Source organism: Balaenoptera physalus (assembly GCF_965194825.1).
Source record: "Balaenoptera physalus genome assembly, chromosome: 11".
Classification (NCBI taxonomy): Eukaryota; Metazoa; Chordata; class Mammalia; order Artiodactyla; family Balaenopteridae; genus Balaenoptera; species Balaenoptera physalus.
This window is the reverse complement of record NC_138896.1, coordinates 69,050,490-69,070,772: the sequence shown is the minus strand read 5'-3', so window position 1 is coordinate 69,070,772 and position 20,283 is coordinate 69,050,490. Positions and strand designations below refer to the sequence as shown.

At 49.2% G+C, this 20,283-nt stretch overlaps 1 protein-coding gene and 1 pseudogene across 9 annotated transcripts in view; both read left to right on the top strand.

The window, feature by feature from the left end:
- Positions 1–954: 954 nt before the first annotated feature.
- SLC6A20 (solute carrier family 6 member 20) overlaps positions 955–20,283 on the top strand; it is a 152,627-nt gene continuing 133,298 nt past the window's right edge. For 7 of the 8 annotated variants that reach the window (XM_082413873.1, XM_082413877.1, XM_082413876.1 and 4 more), the window contains exons 1-3: positions 955–1,105; positions 16,867–17,007; positions 18,752–18,843. In XM_082413873.1, the coding sequence (XP_082269999.1) occupies positions 985–1,105; positions 16,867–17,007; positions 18,752–18,843 (354 nt within the window). In that variant the 5' untranslated portion in view covers positions 955–984. The remainder of the gene's footprint in view (positions 1,106–16,866; positions 17,008–18,751; positions 18,844–20,283) is intronic. The other variant, XM_082413880.1, reaches the window with a different exon arrangement.
- On the top strand, positions 5,794–8,932 carry LOC309638240 (protein ripply3 pseudogene; annotated as a pseudogene). Its single transcript has one exon. The product of its transcript is annotated as a protein ripply3 pseudogene (transcript).

Here is a 20,283-nt window from a genome sequence, read left to right as displayed (position 1 = left end):
AAAGCCAGATCCTGCTTCACTCCCAAAGCATCTGACTTAGTCGTTTCTAGCGACCTCCTTAAACCAAATCACCTGAGAGACTGGTAGAAATATGAGGTTTCTTAGCCCCCTACTCGAGCCTAGTGAACCAGAATCTCTGGCCCCAGGAGTAGAATCTCCCACAGTGGTTGTTGGAAACCTGATTCCTGGCCACATCCTGCACTACAGAGCCAGACTCCCGGCCCTGCACACAGTAGGCACACACAACCTGTCTGTGGATGGAAGGAGATGGCTGCCTGGATCACTCCTCTTCCGCTGGAGAGGTGGGGGGAGTCCCTCGCTTCCTTCTGGTCCCTGGGCAAATGTAAGTCCCCTCCTCTGGGAAGCCCTCCTTGACCACCCCAGCCTACCCACCCCCCCGCCCCCAGAACTGCTAACCCCTTTGCCTTAGTTGCCCTCCTTGCCTCTCTCTGTCTTAAATATGGACTAGGGTAAACCATATGGAATTATCCTTTCCGTAGGTCAAAAATAGTTGAAAATGGGCTATTTCATCCAGTTCATTTAAGCAATTCCCTTTACCAGAGTGTCAGCTCCGGGAGGACTGAGGATGTTTGTGCTGTTCACAGCCCTGTCCCCAGACAAAGCCTGGCACACAGTAGGCACTCTGTAAATGCTGGGTAGGTGCTCGAGGGAACCCGACCACTCCCAGGAGCTCCACAGACGACGCACCAGACCCCACGTCGAGCTGGAGGGCCCCGGGCGCCATCCCGTACGGCGCAATCTCGGGTGCCTTCCCGGCCGCGGCGGCCCGGCGGCGGGGTGGGGCTCGCCGTCATCCATTTACCAGCCTCGCCCCTCCGACGCGAGCGCCGTTAATGAGATTAGCAATTAAAAAGCGGGCGAGCGGCCGCGGCAGAGGCGCGGGGCCATCCCCAGGCCGAGCCGGGCGGGACGGCGCTCCTGGCGGCCGCGCACCCACCGCGCCGCGCGCCGAGCTCCGGGGCCATGGACGAAGCGCGGCCCCTGTGGGCCACCCCGCTGCAGTTCGTGTTCGCCTGCATCTCGTACGCCGTGGGCCTGGGCAACGTGTGGCGCTTTCCCTACCTGTGCCAGATGTACGGCGGAGGTGAGTGCCGGCGCCCGGGCTGCGCAGTCCCCGCAAGACCCTGCGGGGTCGCCTTCTGTGCCGAGTGGCCTGGGGGTGCGCGCTGGGGTTGGCCCCATATTGCGTGCCAGTAAACTGAGGCTCAGAGAACGAAGTGATTTGCCCAGAGTCACAGAGGCGGGAATCGGACCTAGGACATCTCAGTCCACAGCTGGAGCTCTTATCCAGAGCGCCTTCCCGAGCCCTCTGCAGCCCCGACCCCATCCCCGGGGCGGCCAAGCCCTCCAGCGCGCCCTTGTCACCCTTGTTGGTCAGGCTGTGGCTCTGCGAGCAGTAGGAGGCACGGGGTGGGGGGGACACTATTTTCCTCCCTCGGGAGAAGAGGTGGCAGTGGTCTGACAGTGAGCAGGAAATTGTCTTGTTCAGCAGAAACTCGTTATACAACTTTCAGATCAGAAACATTCCTGGCAGCATGATTTGAAACTCAGGATAAAAGGATTTTGAGCTATTTCTTTAAATTTCTTATCACAAGATTGATTTGGGTTTGGGACCACAGTAGGCAGGAAGGCTAATCAGTCTATTGCAGTGTTGTTCGTTTGTTTTGGTTTTTTTACAAATTTTTCCTCTGAAGCATCACAGTGCACTCACTAGACAGCAACGCACCCACACAGCCTTCGCATACCTTCCAGGGAGCTGGAGGCGCTTTCTGTGACGTGCCAGAGAACCTCAGTGAGGGTCAAGTGCCTTTTTGGAAGGCAAGGTGGCAATAGAGACTGAAGTCTCAGCATTAAAAAAATTTTTTTCTGAGTTATTCCATTTTTAGCATTCTACATAAAGAAAATAGTTCTGACAGAAGGTAGACAGTAGACGGATAGCCTCCATCTTTTAATAAGAGCCAGGCATGGGAAACCTCCTAAGCCCTCAACTAAAGGGGATTGGTTCCATAAATTATGGGACATGCACGCGGTGGTGCTCTTGGAAGCCATTAAGATGGTTTTTCAAAAAATGTATTTGAGTATTTTTTCATGTCATACATTAAATGGAGGGAGGGAAGTCAGATTCAAAGCTGTGTAAAATGGATGATCTCAATTATGTTTTAAAGTATGCAGAGAAAAGAGGATGAACAAAAACATACCAAAGAGAATAAAACAATAGTTATCTTTGGCTGCGTGTGTGTGTGTGTGTGTGTGTGTGTGTGTGTGTGTGTGTGTGTGTGTTGTGGTGTCTTCTATACTCAGCATGAGTGGTTTTTTTCACCATAGAGGACAATGAAAGATGTTAGACCGAAGTATTTACTAGGTTTAACCTGTTCAAGAAGACCAACATAAAACACTACTCCCTCACTCTCACCCACCCCTCCCAGCTCAAAAAAAAAAACTTGACAGAAGATTAATGTACAGTTTTTTAAAAAAATATTGCATTCTTAATCCTCTGACTCCTTTTTTTAATTTAAAAGGCATATATATATATATATCATAAGTATGTGAAGTGCATGTATTCCCATATGCTCCAACAGCTTCATAACTGACTTTCATAAGAATTATTTGTCAGGATGAGATTTCCACATCATTCGGCATTCAGCACACCTACCCATGATACCTTTATCCTGCTACACGTTTCCCAAACATCAGGCCAGGTGAGCCTTGCTGTCACGTGACTATTTAATTCCTTGTTTCTAACAACAGCATTACCTGAGTAGTCTGCAGGTAGACACTGGTAAGGTGGGGTAGTTCTGAGGTGGAATATAATTGACCCTCAAACAACATGGAGGTGAAGGGCTTCCATCCTGCACGCTGTTGAAAATCCCTGAAAATCTGCATATAACTTACAGTTGGCCCTCCGTATCCACAGTTCCTCCATATCTGCGGTTCAGCCCACTGGGGATTATATAGTATTGTAGTACTTATTACTGAAAAAAGTCTGCGTGTAAGTGGACCCATGCAGTTCAAACCCAGCGTTGTTCAAGGGTCAACTGTATATATAAATTGCTAGGGAAACAGCAAGACCTTCAAGACCCAGGAAAAGAAAGAAGAAATCTTGTGCCTGGTACAGAGTATGGTTAAGCTGATAGGTGGAAAGGTAGATGGATGGATGATGGTTGACGAGCAAATGGACACTGGGGAGAGGATGGATTGGTGGGTGGGTGGAGGGATGGACTGATGGATGGATGGGTCCAGGATGGACAGATGTAGGTTAGGTGGGTGGCGTCCTCTCAGTCATCAGTGTCTACAGAACAAAGACCAAACAGCTTATCCTGGCTCAGTAAGGACTTGACCACCTAACACCTGCCCCTATTTCCACCTCATTTCCTGTCACTCATCTTCCAGCAGCCCCCCTCCCCGCCAACTATTCTGAACAACTGTCCATTAGTGAATGCCCACTCTCTACCTCCACACTTTGCCCAAGCTATTCCTCCACCTGGGATGCCACTGTTAGCCTGGGGCACTTCCAGCACCTGGGCAGAAGGCCTGCACTTTGTTCTAGAGTTTCTGTCGCCCACTAGCCCCGTCTCTGTGAAGTGGTGGGGTCAGAGGAGGCACCCAATGAATATTTGTTGCATGAAGAAGCCAGGTCTGTTGTGAAAAGCCGCAGAGTTCGTGAGGCAGGGGCGCTGGTGGTTTTCCCAAGCCTTTCACTGCCCAACAGTGTCACCTACAGTAAGTGATTTCTGTTTACACTCCCGTTCTGTACCTGACAGGTAACCAACCACATCATGAAAGGCTCCAGAGGGGCGTCTAACTTCCCTCTACACAGAGCCCTGGCTTCCACCACCCCGCCCCCCACCAGCCAGCAAAGAGCTTGTTTATAAACCGCAGAGCCAGGCAGCGCCAAAATACTTCCCAGAATAAAAAGGATTAGGGGTCCGTGCTCCTTCCCATGAGGCTTCCTTCCTGCTCTTCGGGCCAGGCGGCACAAGGAATGTTAATTCTGAAGATTACATTCCAGGTGCCAGCACCCGGACGCTAGAACAAAGGAAAGGCAGCTGAAGGCACAGCATAAAATCTGTGCTTGATAGTCAGCAGGCCTTGGAGACCAAGTCAAAGTCTAAGGCCGTGGTTGTTCAGGAAGAAATTGGGATGCAAATGTGTTGTATACCAACATGTGGAAAATGAGTGCACCTGCTGTTGACTTTTATATAAATGTGCTCAAATCATGGAAGAAACATGGAAGAATGAGAACATTGATGTGGCTCATGGAAATGTGGATTTTTTTTTTCCTCTAAATTTTCTCTATATGATATTTAACCCATAAAGAGGGGCAGTCAGAAGACACCTGAATAGGCAGTGGGACAATGACACTTTTCCTCAAAGCCCCTTCTGCTCCTCCCTGGTGCTTAGGTCATTGCATCTCAGACTTTGCCCACCGAAGCTTCTTGATAAACTACAGACTGCTGGCCCTGCCCCTAGAGATTCTGATTTGGAGAACTGCGGGGAAGGGCAGGGTTCTGCATTTCTGACAAGCTTCTAAGTGATGCCGATGGATGCTGCCGGGCCATGGACCACACTTTAGAGGAATCCCCCACCCCAGACCACCAGCTGCTGGGAGCCAGGACCTAATTTATAGCATTTGCTGATGACCATGGTGTAAATACTCCCACTGTGGCCAAGTTCAGACTAACCAGTGGAATGTCTGGGAATGTGGGGTTGGGAGGAGATGTGCAGCTCTTGAGAGCTGGTGTGAGCCAGCCCCAGCATGCCTGGAGCCACAGCCCTTCGGGGCAGCCCCCGGCCTGGGATTGAGCCACACCAGGCCAGTCCACAGATGGACGGGTGGGCAGCACAACGGCTGCTCCCTTGTGTACTGTGTGCGTGTGTGTGCTGTGCTCAGTCTCTGGCCCTTGGTGTTTCTACAGTGCTCCTGGATGGAACAGAAGCCTGAGTTTCAGAGGCTGTAAAGTATCAAACACAATTTGCAAAGTAAGCTCGAGAGGCTGGGTCCCGGCCGTCAGAAAATGTCCCTGGGAGTCTCATATCTGCTGCTCATCCTGGGACTTCCAAATTCAATCCTGGTGACAACCACACTCTTGGGCTCCTAACATGTGCCAGGCACATGTAGGGTGGACACAGGGGACTGAGGCAGAGATGTGATGAGGGTTAGGTTGGGGTTAGGCTGGGCCTGTAATAAGGAAGAACCTTTATATTCTATCACAAGTTAATCAGTAAAGGGATGTTGCCTATAAGCTTAAATTATACGTAATGGCCCATCTCTGGGAACCCTGGCTCCCAGGTAAGGAGCATTAAGCTAAAATACCTTTGTTTAGCTCACAGCAAACATCCTGACGAGGCCCACCTGTGAATGGCTCCATCCCCCCCCTCCTCTGGAGGCTAACCGGAACCAGGAAGTGCTTGGCTTTACTCCCTCCCCTTTAGTATAAAAGAGCCTGAATGCTAACTTAGGCGAGATGGTTCTCTGGGAGACGAATACACAACCTTCTCAGTTTTCTGGCTTTCTGCGTAAAGTTGCTATTCCTTCCCCCAACAACTCATCTCTAGATTTATTGGCCTGTCGTGCAGTACAAGCTTGGACTCGGGAACAAATTTTGGGTTGGGGAATTTTCCGGTAAGGCCCTAGCAGCTGCCGGGACCACTTGTCCTGAGAATCTGCCCTTCAAAATTCCCCAAAGTGGCACCGGCTGCCCCAGTGCTAGGCAATTGGAACAAGGAATTGATATTTGGGAGCCGACGGGTTCCATACAGTAGGGTAAGTCACTCTGGTGTGTACAGCCGGAAACTTTATTTCCTCTCCATTTGGGGCTTTTTCTCCAAAATAAGCCAGTTTGTTTTGTATTTGAGTGGGGTACCCTGTTGGAGAGAGGAAAGAGCTGTTGGACTTTTACCCGGTTCGTTTGCTTCTTTGGATGCTAGCACTGGTATGTTGCCATTTGTGTTTTGTTTGTCTTGGATTTCTGTCTTTAAAAATGGAGAATGTTTCAACTATCCCTAAAGAAAGTCCTCTGAGGTGTGTTTTGGATAAGTGATCTGATTACAGCCATGACCCATGAGTAGAAGATGATGATATTTTATTGTAACATTGTGTGGCCACAGTACCTGTTAGAAACTCCACAAGGGGTTTAGGCAGAGTTATCTTGGGACCCTGTGCACCATATACTGCTAGCCTTGCTGTGTTCACTACGTCATTTGTGGTCTCCTATGTCGTTGGTATATGTAAAACCCCAAGACCAAACTTGAGGGTTTATTTAGATTTTGTTTGTTCTTTGGGGTTTTTGTTTCATTTTGTTTGGTACTCTTTCTCCATTTACAGCCAAATCAATTTTGTGATATTTAAAACTCTTAGTGATGTCAGATGGAGGAAAGGAATAGAAAAGGGGGGAAAAAAAAAAAAAAACCTGTCTGTAGGACATTCCCAGGGAGAAGAGAAAGGTTCCACTTGGTTCCTAAAATCACCAAAAGCCCCAGCCCAGAATTCAGCCCGGTTGGTTGATGCCAAGGCAAAAAGGCATCCTTTTAATTGTTAGAGATGATCAATTACTAGTTATGGTTTTATGGTGGCTTTTCTGTGAAGAAATGGGGAAGAATGATGAAATTCTTTACATGCAAGTATTTGTGCTATTACATCAGGGAAAATAAGAAAAAGAAAGGAATGAGAGTGAGGATAGGTTGCTTCAAACCTTAACTACTTCAGCTGAGCTCGGGACTGCCCCTCCTTCTAGGGATCAACTAGAAAATCCTGTGTAAGTTCCTGGGGCACAGGGGCCTGGTATGGTATTGCCATCTAAGACCCGATAGGGCACCCAGTTGGGGTGAGGAGCCACTCCCGGGGCAGGGCAATTTCCCTTACGCCGTTATCTCATAGCGGGCCTAAATGCCAGCAACCAGCCAGCTGGGTTTCTCAGACTTGTTTATTTGAAAAGATTGCAACCCTCCTTTATAGGGAGCTCTCCTACACCTGAACCCACTTGGCAGTACCAACAGCTGAACCAAATTGGAACCCAATGAGGGAGGACTGCCCTTATTAGAGCATTACTTATCAGTGCATCTTGGCAGGGCTTTGAAAAGGGGAGCCAAAGCAAAAGAGGTTGAACAAAATTAAGCAAAAAAACAAATGAAGACCCCTCTGAATTCTTGGAGAAGATTTATCAGGCCTACAGACATTATACTAATGCAGATCGTGCGGCCCCTGAAAATATTAGAATCGTAAATTTGACCTTTTTTAGGGGGGGCAAAGTGCCTTCTATCAGGAGAAAGTTGAAAAAATAAGATGGTTCATTTGAAATGAACCCTTCTCAATTGGTAGATGTTGCTTTTTAAAGTGTTCAGCAGGGCTTCCCTGGTGGCACAGTGGTTAAGAATCCACCTGCCAACGCAGGGAACACGGGTTCGAGCCCTGGTCCAGGAAGATCCCACGTGCTGCAGAGCAAATAAGCCCGTGCGCCACAACTACTGAGCCTGCGCTCTAGAGCCCGCTAGCCACAACTACTGAGCCCAGGAGCCACGACTACTGAAGCCTGCATGCCTAGAGCCTGTGCTCTGCAACAAGAGAAGCCACTGCAATGAGAAGCCCGTGCACCGCAATGAAGAGTAGCCCCTGCTCGCCGCAACTAGAGAAAGCCCGCGCACAGCAGCAAAGACCTAACACAGCCAAAAATAAATAAAATAAAATAAAATAAATTAATTAAGAAAAAAAATAAAGTGTTCAACAGGGAACAACAACAGAAGAAAGAAGATGCAAAATGAAGCGCCACTTTTTTGGCAGTGGCGTTGAATTCCCGGAAGGTGAGTAATTGGAAGAGAGGTAAGTCACCGTTGGGGTGGGAACAATGCACCTGCTGTAAGGAGGAGGAACATTGGAAAACAGATTGCCCTAGGCTAAAACATAAGAAGAAAAACAGAGATGAGAGCCTCTCGTACGATAGAAAGAGAGGAACACTGCTGAATGAAGAGGCCAGGGGCTCCCTTGGACTTGAGGTGCCTAATTCCCTACAGGAACCCCGGGTGAAGCTGACAGTGGGGAATGAGCTGATTAACTTTCTGATAGACCTCACCCTGAAGTTTTTCACCAGAACAGCTTGGCATCAGAGTCCCACCAGAACACACTTTAAGCCTACAGATGGTGCTCAGGAAAACCCCAGGAAGGGAGACAGCTCTTCCCCCATGCTCCCCACCCTCCCCAGGTCAATGAAAAGGTAAGACCAGAAGTGTGTGCTAATGGCACCCCAGGGAGGGCCAAAAACACACGACCAACACGAATCCCATTAAAAAGGGACGCTGGGAGGTGAGCGCCCTCGCCCGAGTGGTTAAAGGCACGGCCGGTCGCGGGCGCCGCTGGAGAGGCGCGGGCTCCGAGAGCACCATGAGACCCGAGGCAGCGGCCGGAGCCCAGGAGGCACAGGGATGCATCTGTCACTGCCGTGGGGATGGTCCCCAGGGACCACCACCTCCACGCCTGAGAGCCAAACACCATGGAGACCTTGTATCCTGACCCCCCAGGTTGCTGACCCCACCAGAATTGGAAGCCAGCTTGAGGCTGGGTATGACCAACAAACCTTTGGATCGAAGGGGGCCTTTGGGTTTCAGCATCCTGTAAGACTTTATTTACCCACTTCTAAGCATCAACAGTATCTGCAGAGTTCCGGGGAGAAGGTGCTGGCCAGTTTCCCTGTGCAAGCCACCATTCACTTCTATAACAATGAGTCCAATTCAGATGAGCAGGAGGAAGGAACCCAGCCCTCCCACCTTCAGTGTCAGGAGGCGCAAGACGTCCCAGGAGGAAAGGGCAGAGACCGGCTGACAAACCCAGGATGGCAACCCGGAGGCTGCAGTGGCCTCAGTGGTAAGGGTTCGCTCCACCACCCTGACTCTCCGGAGGATGCTGGGTACCCCTCATCCAAATAAGTGTGTTTCTCCTGCACCAGACCAACCTCACATGTGTCCTATGGGACAACCCTTGGGGACAGACGCTCCAGGACACTTTGCATTTCAACTGGGTGTACAAGGACTTGACTTTCTCTGGCCAGCACCCCACTCGTGGCAAGGACTAAGCTTTTACTAATCCTTCTCCTAGTGATTCTTTGTGCCTCATTTATACCTTTGAGGAAGGATTCTAGGACCAAGAGGTTTGCATCCACATGGGTTGCTATCAGGCGGGGCCAACTTTCAAAGTACGTTCAGCAGTGTCACGGTGCTGATCAAACAACAAATTATTCCATATCGATTAATAACCCACCCATGCCTCTCACTTAACCTGAGACCCTTTATTTGGCTATTTCCACTTTTGTAAAAATGATTCAGATATTGTCCGAGGTTGATGTGGTTGCTTAGTGACATTCTGAAAAATAAAAACTTATTTATAAAAAACACACAAACACACTGAATAATTTCCATAAAAGTAACAAAAATAAAAAGATAAGGATTTGGGGGGGGACCATTCTGGATAAAAACATATATGATGCTTGTCTAAGGGCTGCGTGTATGAATAGAGAGACGAGCTTTAACTCTTAGTTGAGGACCACTTTGGGCTTATTACTTGACTAGAGTAACACTATTTTCAATCAAAGTACCTAATGTAATATTATTTTCAGCTTTTTATATTTTGATGACCAAATGAGTGTATTTGTCAAGGTTTTTTACTTAACTATTTTACATGTTGTTGTCTTCCCAATTTCTACTTGAAATATTTTGAGAGACAAAAAAAAAAAAAAAAAAAAAAGGGACGCTGGGACAATCTCCTCTGAGGCAAGAGAATCGCTTCTTCCATTGATAGACTTGTCAAAATACCAGCCAGTGTATTCAGGAAAGGACAAGGTGAGGGCCGAAGAGTGGGGTTTCACTTGGACCACACCTCACCTGGCTGGAAATGTAGTGCACAAGGAATTGTTTTGATCCCTGAGGCATCTTGGGCACTGTGCTGCAGCACATTCACAATAGTGTCCATTAGGGAGAGATGCCACCTTACAATGGATTCAAAAGTCGGGGGAGTTCCCAGGCGGTCCAGTGGTTAGGACTTGGTGCTTTCACTGCCAAGGGCACGAGTTCAGTCCCTGGTCAAGGAACTAAGATCCTGCAAGCCACTCAGCACAGCCATTAAAAAAAAAAAAAAAAAAAAAAAAAGCATATAATGGGGCTAACCTACAAAAGACCATCCAGCAAGTCACTCAGAATTGCATGATTTGTGCTAAAAATAACCCCAAAGCGGCTATTGGACCTCCCCAGATGGGGACCCAACACAGGAACCTGCACCACTAGGACTGGACTCAAATGCCTTGAGCTGCAGGAAGTCAAGTCTGTTGAAATGCACAAAGAAAGCTTTGAGTAAAGCCCTTCCTGGGGTCAGTGTGGGCCTCAGTGTGTCAAGAACGTGTCTGTCAAAGGTGTTTGTTGTGGCAGTGTGGCTGATGACAGCAAAAACGACCCGCCGGTGGAAGCAGCTGGCTGCACAGCTCAAGGGGATTATCTTGAACCATCAAGGCCAAATCAGTGCTGCACGTGCACCTGTACCGCATTGTCACAGAGCTCACATTGCTTGCAAGTTTGCTGGGCTGAAGAAGATTGATCGTTCTGGGGGACAAGCTGGAAGATGGCCCCCAATTCTTAATCTGGGGATGCTGCCATCATTGATATGGTTCCCGGAAAGCCCATGTGTGTTGAAAGCTTCTCTGACTCTCCTCCTCTGGGCCATTTTGCTGTTTGTGACATGAGAGACAGTTGCTTTGGGCGTCATCAAAGCAGTGGACAAAAAGTCAGCTGGAGCTGGCAAGGTCACCAGGTCTGCCCAGAAAGCTCAGAAGGCTAAGTGAATATTATTCCCCAGTACCTGCCACCCCAGTCTTAATCAGTGGTGGAAGGATGGTCTCAGAACTGCTTGTCTCAATTGACCATTTAAGTTTAATAGTAAAAGACTGGTTAATGATAACAATGCATCATAAAACCTTCAGAAGGAAAGGAGAATGTTTTGTGGACCATTTGTTTTTGTGTGTGGCAGTGTAAGGTTCTTAGTTTTTAAAATCAGTACTCTTTAACTGGTTAAAGCCCTCCTTGAGGAAATTATCCCCTGATTTGGATTAAGGCATTGGAACTACATTCATCCTGGAGACCACAATCAACAGGAAAAACTGAGAAAGTGAATACTAATTTGACTTGGGATAAGGCCTTACCAGTTGCCCTGCTGTGAATCAGTGGCTTCCAGAAGCAGGCTTAAAATAAGTCCCTTTGAAATATTGTGTGGTAGGCCATTTCAGGTGTCTGCACAGGCGAGAGAATCTATAAATGCTCTAAAAGACCTAGCAGTTGCCAACTATGTTAAAACTTTGGGCACTATACTAACCTCTGTTCATGAGGTTTGCCTCCAACAGGTCTGCCTATCCAACTGAAGTAAATGGTAATTTCATTGTAGCTGGAGAAGCGTCAACCTATTTAATTTTGTCCAAATAAATAGCACAGGAATTTAGTATATGTATTGGGAACTGGAACCAAAACTCAAGTCCAATTACAAATTAGACAACAAAGTGCTAAGGGGTTTCATCACATTCAAATACTTGGAGATAAAAAAGGAAAGATTCTAAGGAATATTCATTGCCCCATTTAGCTGGAAGTAGCCAGAGCAGTCTTCATCACTTTCCCCACAAAACTGTGGAATGGACATTGACAGTGGGGAATTGTAATAAGGAAGAACCTTTGTATTCTACTACAAGTTAATCACCAAAGGGATGTTGCCTATAAGCTTAAGTTACACATAATGGCCCATCTCTGGGAACCCTGCCTCTTGGGTAAGGAACGTAAAGCTAAAATACCTTTGTTTAGCTCACAGGAAACATCCTGACCAGGTCCACCTGTGAATGACTGCAGGCAGGAAGAAATTAACACATTCCCTTCGGAGGCTGACCGGAACCAGGGAATACTTGGCTTTACTCCCTCCCGTTTTAGTATAACAGAGGTCTGAATTCTCAGTCAGCCAAAATGGTTCTTTGGGACACAAGTCCACCATCTTCACGGTCTGCTGGCTTTCTGAATAAAGTCGCTATTCCTTGCCCTAGCAATTCATCTCGATTTTATTGGTCTATGTGTGGCGAGCTGTACAAGCTTGGACTCGGTAACAGGCCACCCACACAGGGCTGGGTAGGTGCCTCTGTTACCTGTTTCTGCATGACGGACCGCTCTAAAACTGAAGGACTTAGAAGGAATGATAGAATAAGAAAACCACCATTTGGCAACCAACACAGTAAATAATTGTTTCAGGCAGGATTCTACCCATGGATGCTAAAAGTAGTGGGCAAAGGTCTGATGAGAAATAGGATAGTTACCTGGTCTCAAAATATCTCCCTACAAGATACGTAGTCATTTCAAAGGGGAAATAGTAACTTTCAGCAGAGAAACCTGGTGGACCCCACCTTAACCTAGTGAGTAAGTTAACATTTCCAAGCATGGGGCAAATCTACATTATGTCCCTCTGGACAAAGAACCAGGTCACTTTAGTGTTCCTGCCGAAACTGAAAATGAGGGGCATTCCACAGAATAACTGGCTAGTGTCTCCAGTGTGTCAAGGTCATGAAAGACAAAGACTGAGGCACTGTCCTAGATTAAAGGAAGCTAACTAGACATGGCAGATGCCATGTGCGATCGTGAGCTGTATCTGAGACCAGGAAAAGGACATTAGTGGAATAATTGGTAAAATTCCAGTAAGGTCTGCAGATAAAATAATTCTGTATCAGTGTTAATTTCCTGATTTTTTTGCTCAGTGCCCTGGGATTATGTAAGAGAATGTTTTTAGGAAAGACATACTGAAGTATTAAGAGGTAAAAAAGTCATGGCTAAAACAGTTTATTTCTCACACTTCTGTGAGTGGCTGGGCACTTCTCTACTGGTTTCATCAGGCCTGGCTCATGCGGCTACATTTGCTGGTGGGTGGGCTGGGCTGGAAGTGCCCTCACACGTTGGCAGTTGGTGCTGAGTTGGCTGGGCCCCTCGGCTCTCCTCCATGTGGCCCTTCATCCCCAGGTAGCCTAGACCAGCTTGTATACGTGGTGGTCTCAGGGCCATGCTCCAAGAGGATGAAGGTGGAGCTGTAAGGTATCTTGAGGCCTGGGCTCTAGAACCACCATGGTGCCCTCTTGCCCACATTGTACTGGACGAAGCAAGTCCCAGGGCCAGGCCAGATCCATGGGTGGAAGTAGACTCCACCTCTTCCCGGGAGCAGCTGCAAAGAGTGTGTGGCTGGATTTAGTCTCCCACACTATTGCCCCATTGAGATGCATGGGAGCAGATGCACCCTTTTCCAGGCCTCTGTTAGCTTCTCCCTGATGCCAGGGTCTCCTCATACAGAGCCAGGGTCAGAATTTTTACATAAAAGGAGCATGGGGAACAGTCCAGTTGGAAGAGGGTTGGTTAATGGACTTGTTCTCAAACTGATGACAAAACAAAATTATTTTTGTTTTGCATGCAGAAAAATTCTTGTTTATTGGCACACAGTTATATGAATTTTGACAAATGCAGGCAGTTGTTATCCCCACAATCATGTCCCCTTGTCAGCCCCTCCTTACTCCCAGCCCCCAGCAGCCACAGATCTGTCTTTTTCCCTATAGTTTTGCCTTTTCCAGAAAGTCATATAAATGGAATCACACAATACGTTGCCTTTTGAATCTGGCATCTTTCACTTAGCATAATGCCTTTGAGATTCTCCCATGTGGCTGCATGAATCAGTAGTTTGTTTCTTTTTATTGGCTGAGTAACACTCTGTTGTATGGACGTACCAGGGTTTATTTATCCATTCACTCACTGAAGGACAATGAGGTTGTTTCTAGTTTATGACAACTGTGAATACAGACACTGTAAATGTTCATGTATAGGTTTTTGTGTGAACATAAGTTTTCATTTCTCTAGGGTAAATACCCAGGAGTGGGATTGCTGGTCATACAGTAAATGTATGCTTAACTTTATAAGAAACTGTCATACTGCTTTCCAGAGTGGCTGAACCATCTTACATTCCCACTAATAATGTATGGGAGTTCCTCCAAACCCTCGTCAGCATTTGGTATTGTCAGCATTTCCTGTTTTAGCCATTCTAATAGGTGTGTAGAGTCATCTCATTGTGGGTTGAATATGCAGTCTCCTAAGGAACACCAGTGCTGATCATCTTTTCATGTGCTATTTTACCATTCATATATTTTCTTCAGTGAAATGTCTGTTCATATTTTTGTACATTTTTGAACGAGTTCTTTTCCATTTTTGAGTTTTTATATATTCTAGATATAAAGATACATGGATATCTTTGTCAAATGTGTTTTGCAAATACTTTCTCCCAGTTTGTAGCTTGTTTCTCCTCTTAACAATGTCTTTCATGAAGCACAGTTTTAAAATGAAGTCTGGTATTTTATCAATATCTATCAATATTTTCTTTCACAAATAGTGTTTCTGATGTTGTATCTAAGAAATCTTTGCCCAACCTAAGGTCAGAAGGATTTTCTCCTGTGTTTTCTTCTAGAAGTCTTACAGTTTTAAGTTGTACATATAGGTCTATGATCCATTTTGAGGGCTTTTGTTTGGTATAAAATGTGATATATGGGTTGAGGTTCATTGTTTCTGCATATGGATGTTCAATGTTCTAGCATAATTTGTTGAGAAAATGATCATAGAGCAGATCCACGGGGATTGTGTGTGTGTTTGGATGGTTGGGCAGTGGGAGGGGCAATAGAAATTACTGAAGGGCAGCGCTAAGGAACCCATCTGGGCACCTTGAATGCCCAACCTTCCCACAGGCAGTGGACCATCAAGCAGGCTCTATGAAAGAGAAAAACCTTCCGTGGACCTTGCCAGGCCTCCTGTGGCTACTGTTTAACACCTTGGGTGAAAATAATCTTTTCTTATAACCACTGAGGGTTCGAATGCTGCTCCAGGCAGGTTGTGCCAACGCAACCTGTATTGATGGGTATATGGTGGGTGGGAGCTCCTGACAGCCTCGTGGACTCCTTGCTGTTGAGAGGAACTGGGTAAGATGCTGCAACACCTCCCTGCTGGGCAGGAAGGGAGCAGGGTCTGGCAGAGTCTTCAGAGCAGGGTCCAGAAATGAGGGGGCAGGATTCGTTGTAGCCTTGATGTGAGCAGGGAGGACGAAGCTGGGAGTGCGGAGGTCCGGTGATGTGGGGCCCGCTCTCCCGAGCACACGCTGGCACCTTTCTCTCTGTGGTGAGAGGGCCTTGCGGGGGCCCTGCTTGGCCTTGGTGCCAGCCATTCTCCTTCTGGGATTTCTGTCCCGAGGAAATAATCAAACACGTGGACCGGTCTTTGATGGCAGAAAACTGGCAACAGCCTAAGTGCTTGAGGACTGATGTGATGAAAGAAATTCTAGGCTCATTCTCCCGGTGGAATGTTGTGCAGCTTCTTAAGGGGTGATGGGAAGGTACATGGTGTGGTCGAGAGAATGACTGTGAGATCCTGTCGGGAGAGAAAAGTGGGTTATAGGGCAGCATGTACAATGGAGGCATTTTTGTAAATATTAGACGTTCCTGTGAACATACGTATTGTGTTGTTTACCTTAATACTTCCAGAGCCAGTTCCTTCTGTAACCAGCCTTTAATTCCTGCAGCTGTAGAGTCAGGGTTTTCTTTTAATCAGAAGTCCTGCCGTCCTCTCCCAGTGAACCTTTTTTCAGGTCCACTGCCAAGGAGCTAGGAGCTGGGGGAGGGATGTCCGAGGGGCTGCGGAGGAGGGGGCGGGACCAGCAGGAGAAGCAGTGGGGCAGCTGGGGTGGGGGACGCCCCAGCAGGCTGCCATCCTCTGTCCATGTGTCTGGCAGTGGGGGGGCCTTTTGTAGCTCCGTTCACACGTCCTGGCTCCCCACTGTCACCAAGGGCCATTGTCTGCAGATGGCTCCTTGGGAACCAGTGGGTTTAAAATTTGAACTAGTCACGATACCCTTTATTAAAATGAAAACTTAGGCTGAAGGCCACTATATAAAACGGATGTACATCCAACAGAGGTGCTCTGTAAAGGGAGCTGGTGGCCTGGGCTCGGTCCATCGGGGACCTCCTTGTCTCCACACATACATAGCAAGCCCTTGCCTCATCTCTGAAGACAAAGGCCCAGAGGAGTATTCTGTGGCTCCAGACAATCTTGAAGCAGCTGAAATTCCTGTGCCCAGGTGATCCCTCGTGGGCAGGGAGCAGGGCTGCTACTCTCCCATCCATCCTACACTCAGCTCAGGGCCCGACCCAGAGGAAGCATTTAGGAAAACAGTTGTTTGATGTACTACCTCCCGTGGGGCACCATCTGGGCTATGTCAGAAGCCCAAAGGAAGTGTGTGGGGGTGGGTGGCTGGCTGACTGGATTCAGAGGTGATGTTCAAAACATTTAACCACTCAGTGGTCCAGACTCTGATCAACTATTAGTTGCTACAGTAGGAATGGAATGGGGGTTTCTGGCAGAGGGGCTGGGGCAGCTGAGGCCTTGAGGAAGGCGCTCAAGGGTCTTGGCATGGTGGCAGCTTACCACCCAGGATGGGCGTATTTAACGATCTTAACAGCCCATGTGGCTGCACGTCATCCACGGATGGAATGATGGCTAGAAAGACAAAAGGAAGAAGGACAGCTGGCTGGATGGAAAGGCAGAAGAGTGGATGGGTGGAAGGATGGAGGATGAGTAGAAAGAGAGGAAGATGGATTCCGAGGGAAAGACAAAATACAAGAAGGGATGGAGGATGGCTGGAAAGGTAGAAGGATGAATAGACTAGTGGAAAGACGGGAGGGTGGATGGAAGGCCATTTGCACAGAGGTTAGGTGGGTTCCAGAGTAAAGCCCTGGGTGACGGCCTGGTTCCGGCCCTGGACACCCACAGGTAGCTTCCTGGTGCCCTACATCATCATGCTCGCCGTGGAGGGCATGCCGCTCCTGTACCTGGAACTGGCCGTGGGGCAGCGCATGCGCCAGGGCAGCATCGGCGCCTGGAGGACCATCAGCCCCTACCTCAGTGGCGTTGGTAAGTGCGTGCTCTCCAGTCCTCTCCCGCCTGTGGACCCCCAGACTGTGTTTTGGGCAGGAGAAGGTGACGGGGGGAGTCCCTTGGCAAAGCTGCTGGAGCGAGGGGCAAGCATGAGGCCCCAGAGAGAACCCTTGAGTGGGGCGGGCAGAAGGCCCAGGAGGGGCGCCATAGAATGTGGGCTGAGAGGGGCCGGATTTCTTACCCACAGGACGGTGAGAGAGGGAGGAGGCACAGCCTCTGCGGAACTGATGCCCCATTGCTTCTCTTCTCTGGGGCTCAGTTTGCTCATTTGTAACAGGGAAACAGCTGCCCAAGAAAGGAGCTGTAACTCGGTGTCCTGTCCAGCAGCCATTCTGGGAACCTGTATAACGGCTCCCTCTGTCAGTGAGCCCCTGCCCTGTGCCAGGTGCTGGCCTGTCTGTGTATGTGTGTGGGCTCATTTAATCTTCATCGCACCAGAGAGGGTGTGGATGCCATTAACATCTCCAGTGCATGGAGGCCAAGGCACAGTGGGTGGCAAGAGGGGCACTGCTTTCCATCCTGCCTCCCCTGAGTTACTTTGAGCCAGTGTCCGGGGTGCCCGCGGGAGATCTTTGCCCGACCTGTGCGGCCCTCCTGGGCCGGGGCTCCTCTGCTGAACTTTGACCAGCAGTGCCCACGGTCTGTTCTGCTCACCTCTCCCGCCCCCCAGGCAGAAAGGGGGACAGGAAAGTTTCAGGAGCAAGGAGGATATGAACTTGGGCGTGACTTACTCTCAGATGCAGAAGAACTGTGTCCGGTGGCCTCACAAATCACCTCCAAATCGAACTGCCTCCTCATCTTGAATGGCTGTTAATATTTAACACAGAGGTGTGTGGTTTTACAATCGGCCCGAGTCATCAATCACAGAGGGCTTCTCTGAGGCAGCATTTGCTGAATAGGAAAAATACCAGATGTTGGTGCCAACTGGGGATGCTGGTGAATGTTTAACAACCAGCTCAGGGAGGTGGGGGGGGAGGGGAAGGCCTGGTTGTAGCATTTACTGATACTGGTGGTGTAACTACTGCCACCACGGCCACCATCAACTTCTAAGGAGATGTCCCGGAGCATGGGGCTGGGCAGAGAAGTGCACAGTGGCTCTCAGGGCTGGTGAGGACCAGCTCCAGAACACCACCGGTTGTGGAGCAGCCCTCTCTGTGCCCCGGGTCCCCCGAACACCCCCACTGGTTACCGGCAGGCCTGACCAGGTCAGGGGTAGCCCCCATCCCCTCCACTCCTGACACACCTCCTCACACCCTGTTCCCTGCCACTGCTGGGCAGGGTTTGGCACAAGTGACCCAGCTTCAGGTAAGCCAAGGAGAGAGCAACTGTTATGTCTGGCATCAGTGACAAAGTGCTTCTCACACTAGGTGCGAATCCTAGTTGTGCCACTTAATAGCTGTGTGGTGTTGGGCAAGTGCTGTGTCTCAGTTTCCCTCTCTGCGAAGTAGGCATAACGTCGCATTTCACAACATCGTTGTGAGGACCTAAGCACATCAAAAGAACATCACAGGCCTCTTGTCCCAGAAGATGGGGAGGGAGGTAGTGGAAGAGACTAAGCCTTAGAAAGTGCTTGCAGGTGCCAGGTCACAAACCTGCTTTTGCCGTCCCAGGGCGGGCACTGCAGGCGTGTCCTGGGGGCTCTGGGCGGGACCCCTGCTGCCCCATCCAGGCAGGCGGGGTAGGGGCCATCCTCAGCACCCTCTGCGTCCTGTCCCTGCAGGCGTGGCCAGTGTGGTGGTGTCCTTCTTCCTCTCCATGTACTACAATGTCATCAACGCCTGGGCCTTCTGGTACCTCTTCCACTCCTTCCAGGTGAGCGCACCCGAGCAGGGGTCAGAGCGGGAAAGGGGGAGGGCAACAGAGTGCCCACTGCCGGCGCATGGGTGGAGCATGGGGGCAGCAGCCTCGAGGGAGTCAGGAGCTGTCAGGAAGTGGTGCGAAGGGCTGGGGGAGGCTGGGCGCCCCCAACCAAGCGGAGGACTTCTGAGCCAGGGATCCATGGACCCCTGCTGTTGTGTGTGATGTATGTGCACATTTTGGGGGAGCAGGCCCATGGCTTTCATCGGGTTCTCTCTGAAGGATGTGACCCCTCCCCAAAATATTAAGAACCACTGCAGGGGGGCCCAGGGGGAAACCTGTGGAGAGAACTGATGGGGAAGGGCTCCACCCACTGAGCGTAACAGTACCGGCCTCCCTCCTCTTTCCCCTTCCTGCCTCTCATCACTTGTCCTTCCAGGTTTCTGACTCCAGGCTGGGCTCCTCCTTTTCTCTACAAAAGTTCTCAATAGCAGCTATTCCCAAGATTAAACATTTAAAAAATGCATTTCTGATTATAACCATAGCTGATGCTCATTGTAGAAAATATGGAAGGAAATGGAACATGTAGAGAAGAGAGGACCCTAATTCCACACTGAGAGGTGGTCTTCATATCCAAAATGGGAACTTCCCGTCCACTGCCCATGTTCACTTCTTTTCCTCGGAGTCTGCCTTTCACTATCAGGGACCCCACTCCTGCGGCCTCCCAGCAGCCTCCTCCATCTCGGCCTCCTCCAAGATAGGAAAAGAGAGGGAGGAGACAGGAGCTCACGGGGTGGATGCCTTACCCTTTGCCACTGAGCCAACCCTTCATGGGACAGACCCCATCTCCAAGGTCCAAAAGCTAGATGGGGCCGGTCATGGACTATGCACTGACCCCAATTTGTGAGGCCAGTCTCTGGAGCATTTGGGCACAGCCTTGAATCTTTGGGGCCCCAAGGAATGCTTGGGTTAATGACCTCAATAATCAGGAGTCAGCATCTATGCTCAGAAGGTGCTACATCCACACCCAACTCTGGCTTCCCAGTCCACCCCACCCAGGTCATCTCACTGGAAAATGCCCTGTGCATGTCCCTGACAGGAAGGACTCTGCCCTGAGCATAGCCCCTCATCCTTTCCCTGGCTCAACCTAGAGTTCCATGAAGACTAGCCACAACCTTGCCTGTCCTCTGCCTTCTGGGTGGAGGGCAGCTCCTCTACTCTCCAGCCTGGTAACCATTTCCCTCCTCTGTGCTGGGCTGTCATGTATGGTTGGGCAGGTTGTGCACTGCACGATGCCGTTCCAATTAAGGGGTTGCCATACATGTCTCAGGCACTATATGTCTGCATACTTAAGACAGTTTTCCAAAGGTGGAAGCAACGTGTCTTGTAACAAATCAGGATAATCTGACCATTTTCTAAAGGCAAAAATAAAGTGTCTCAAGTAAGGGAGTACTT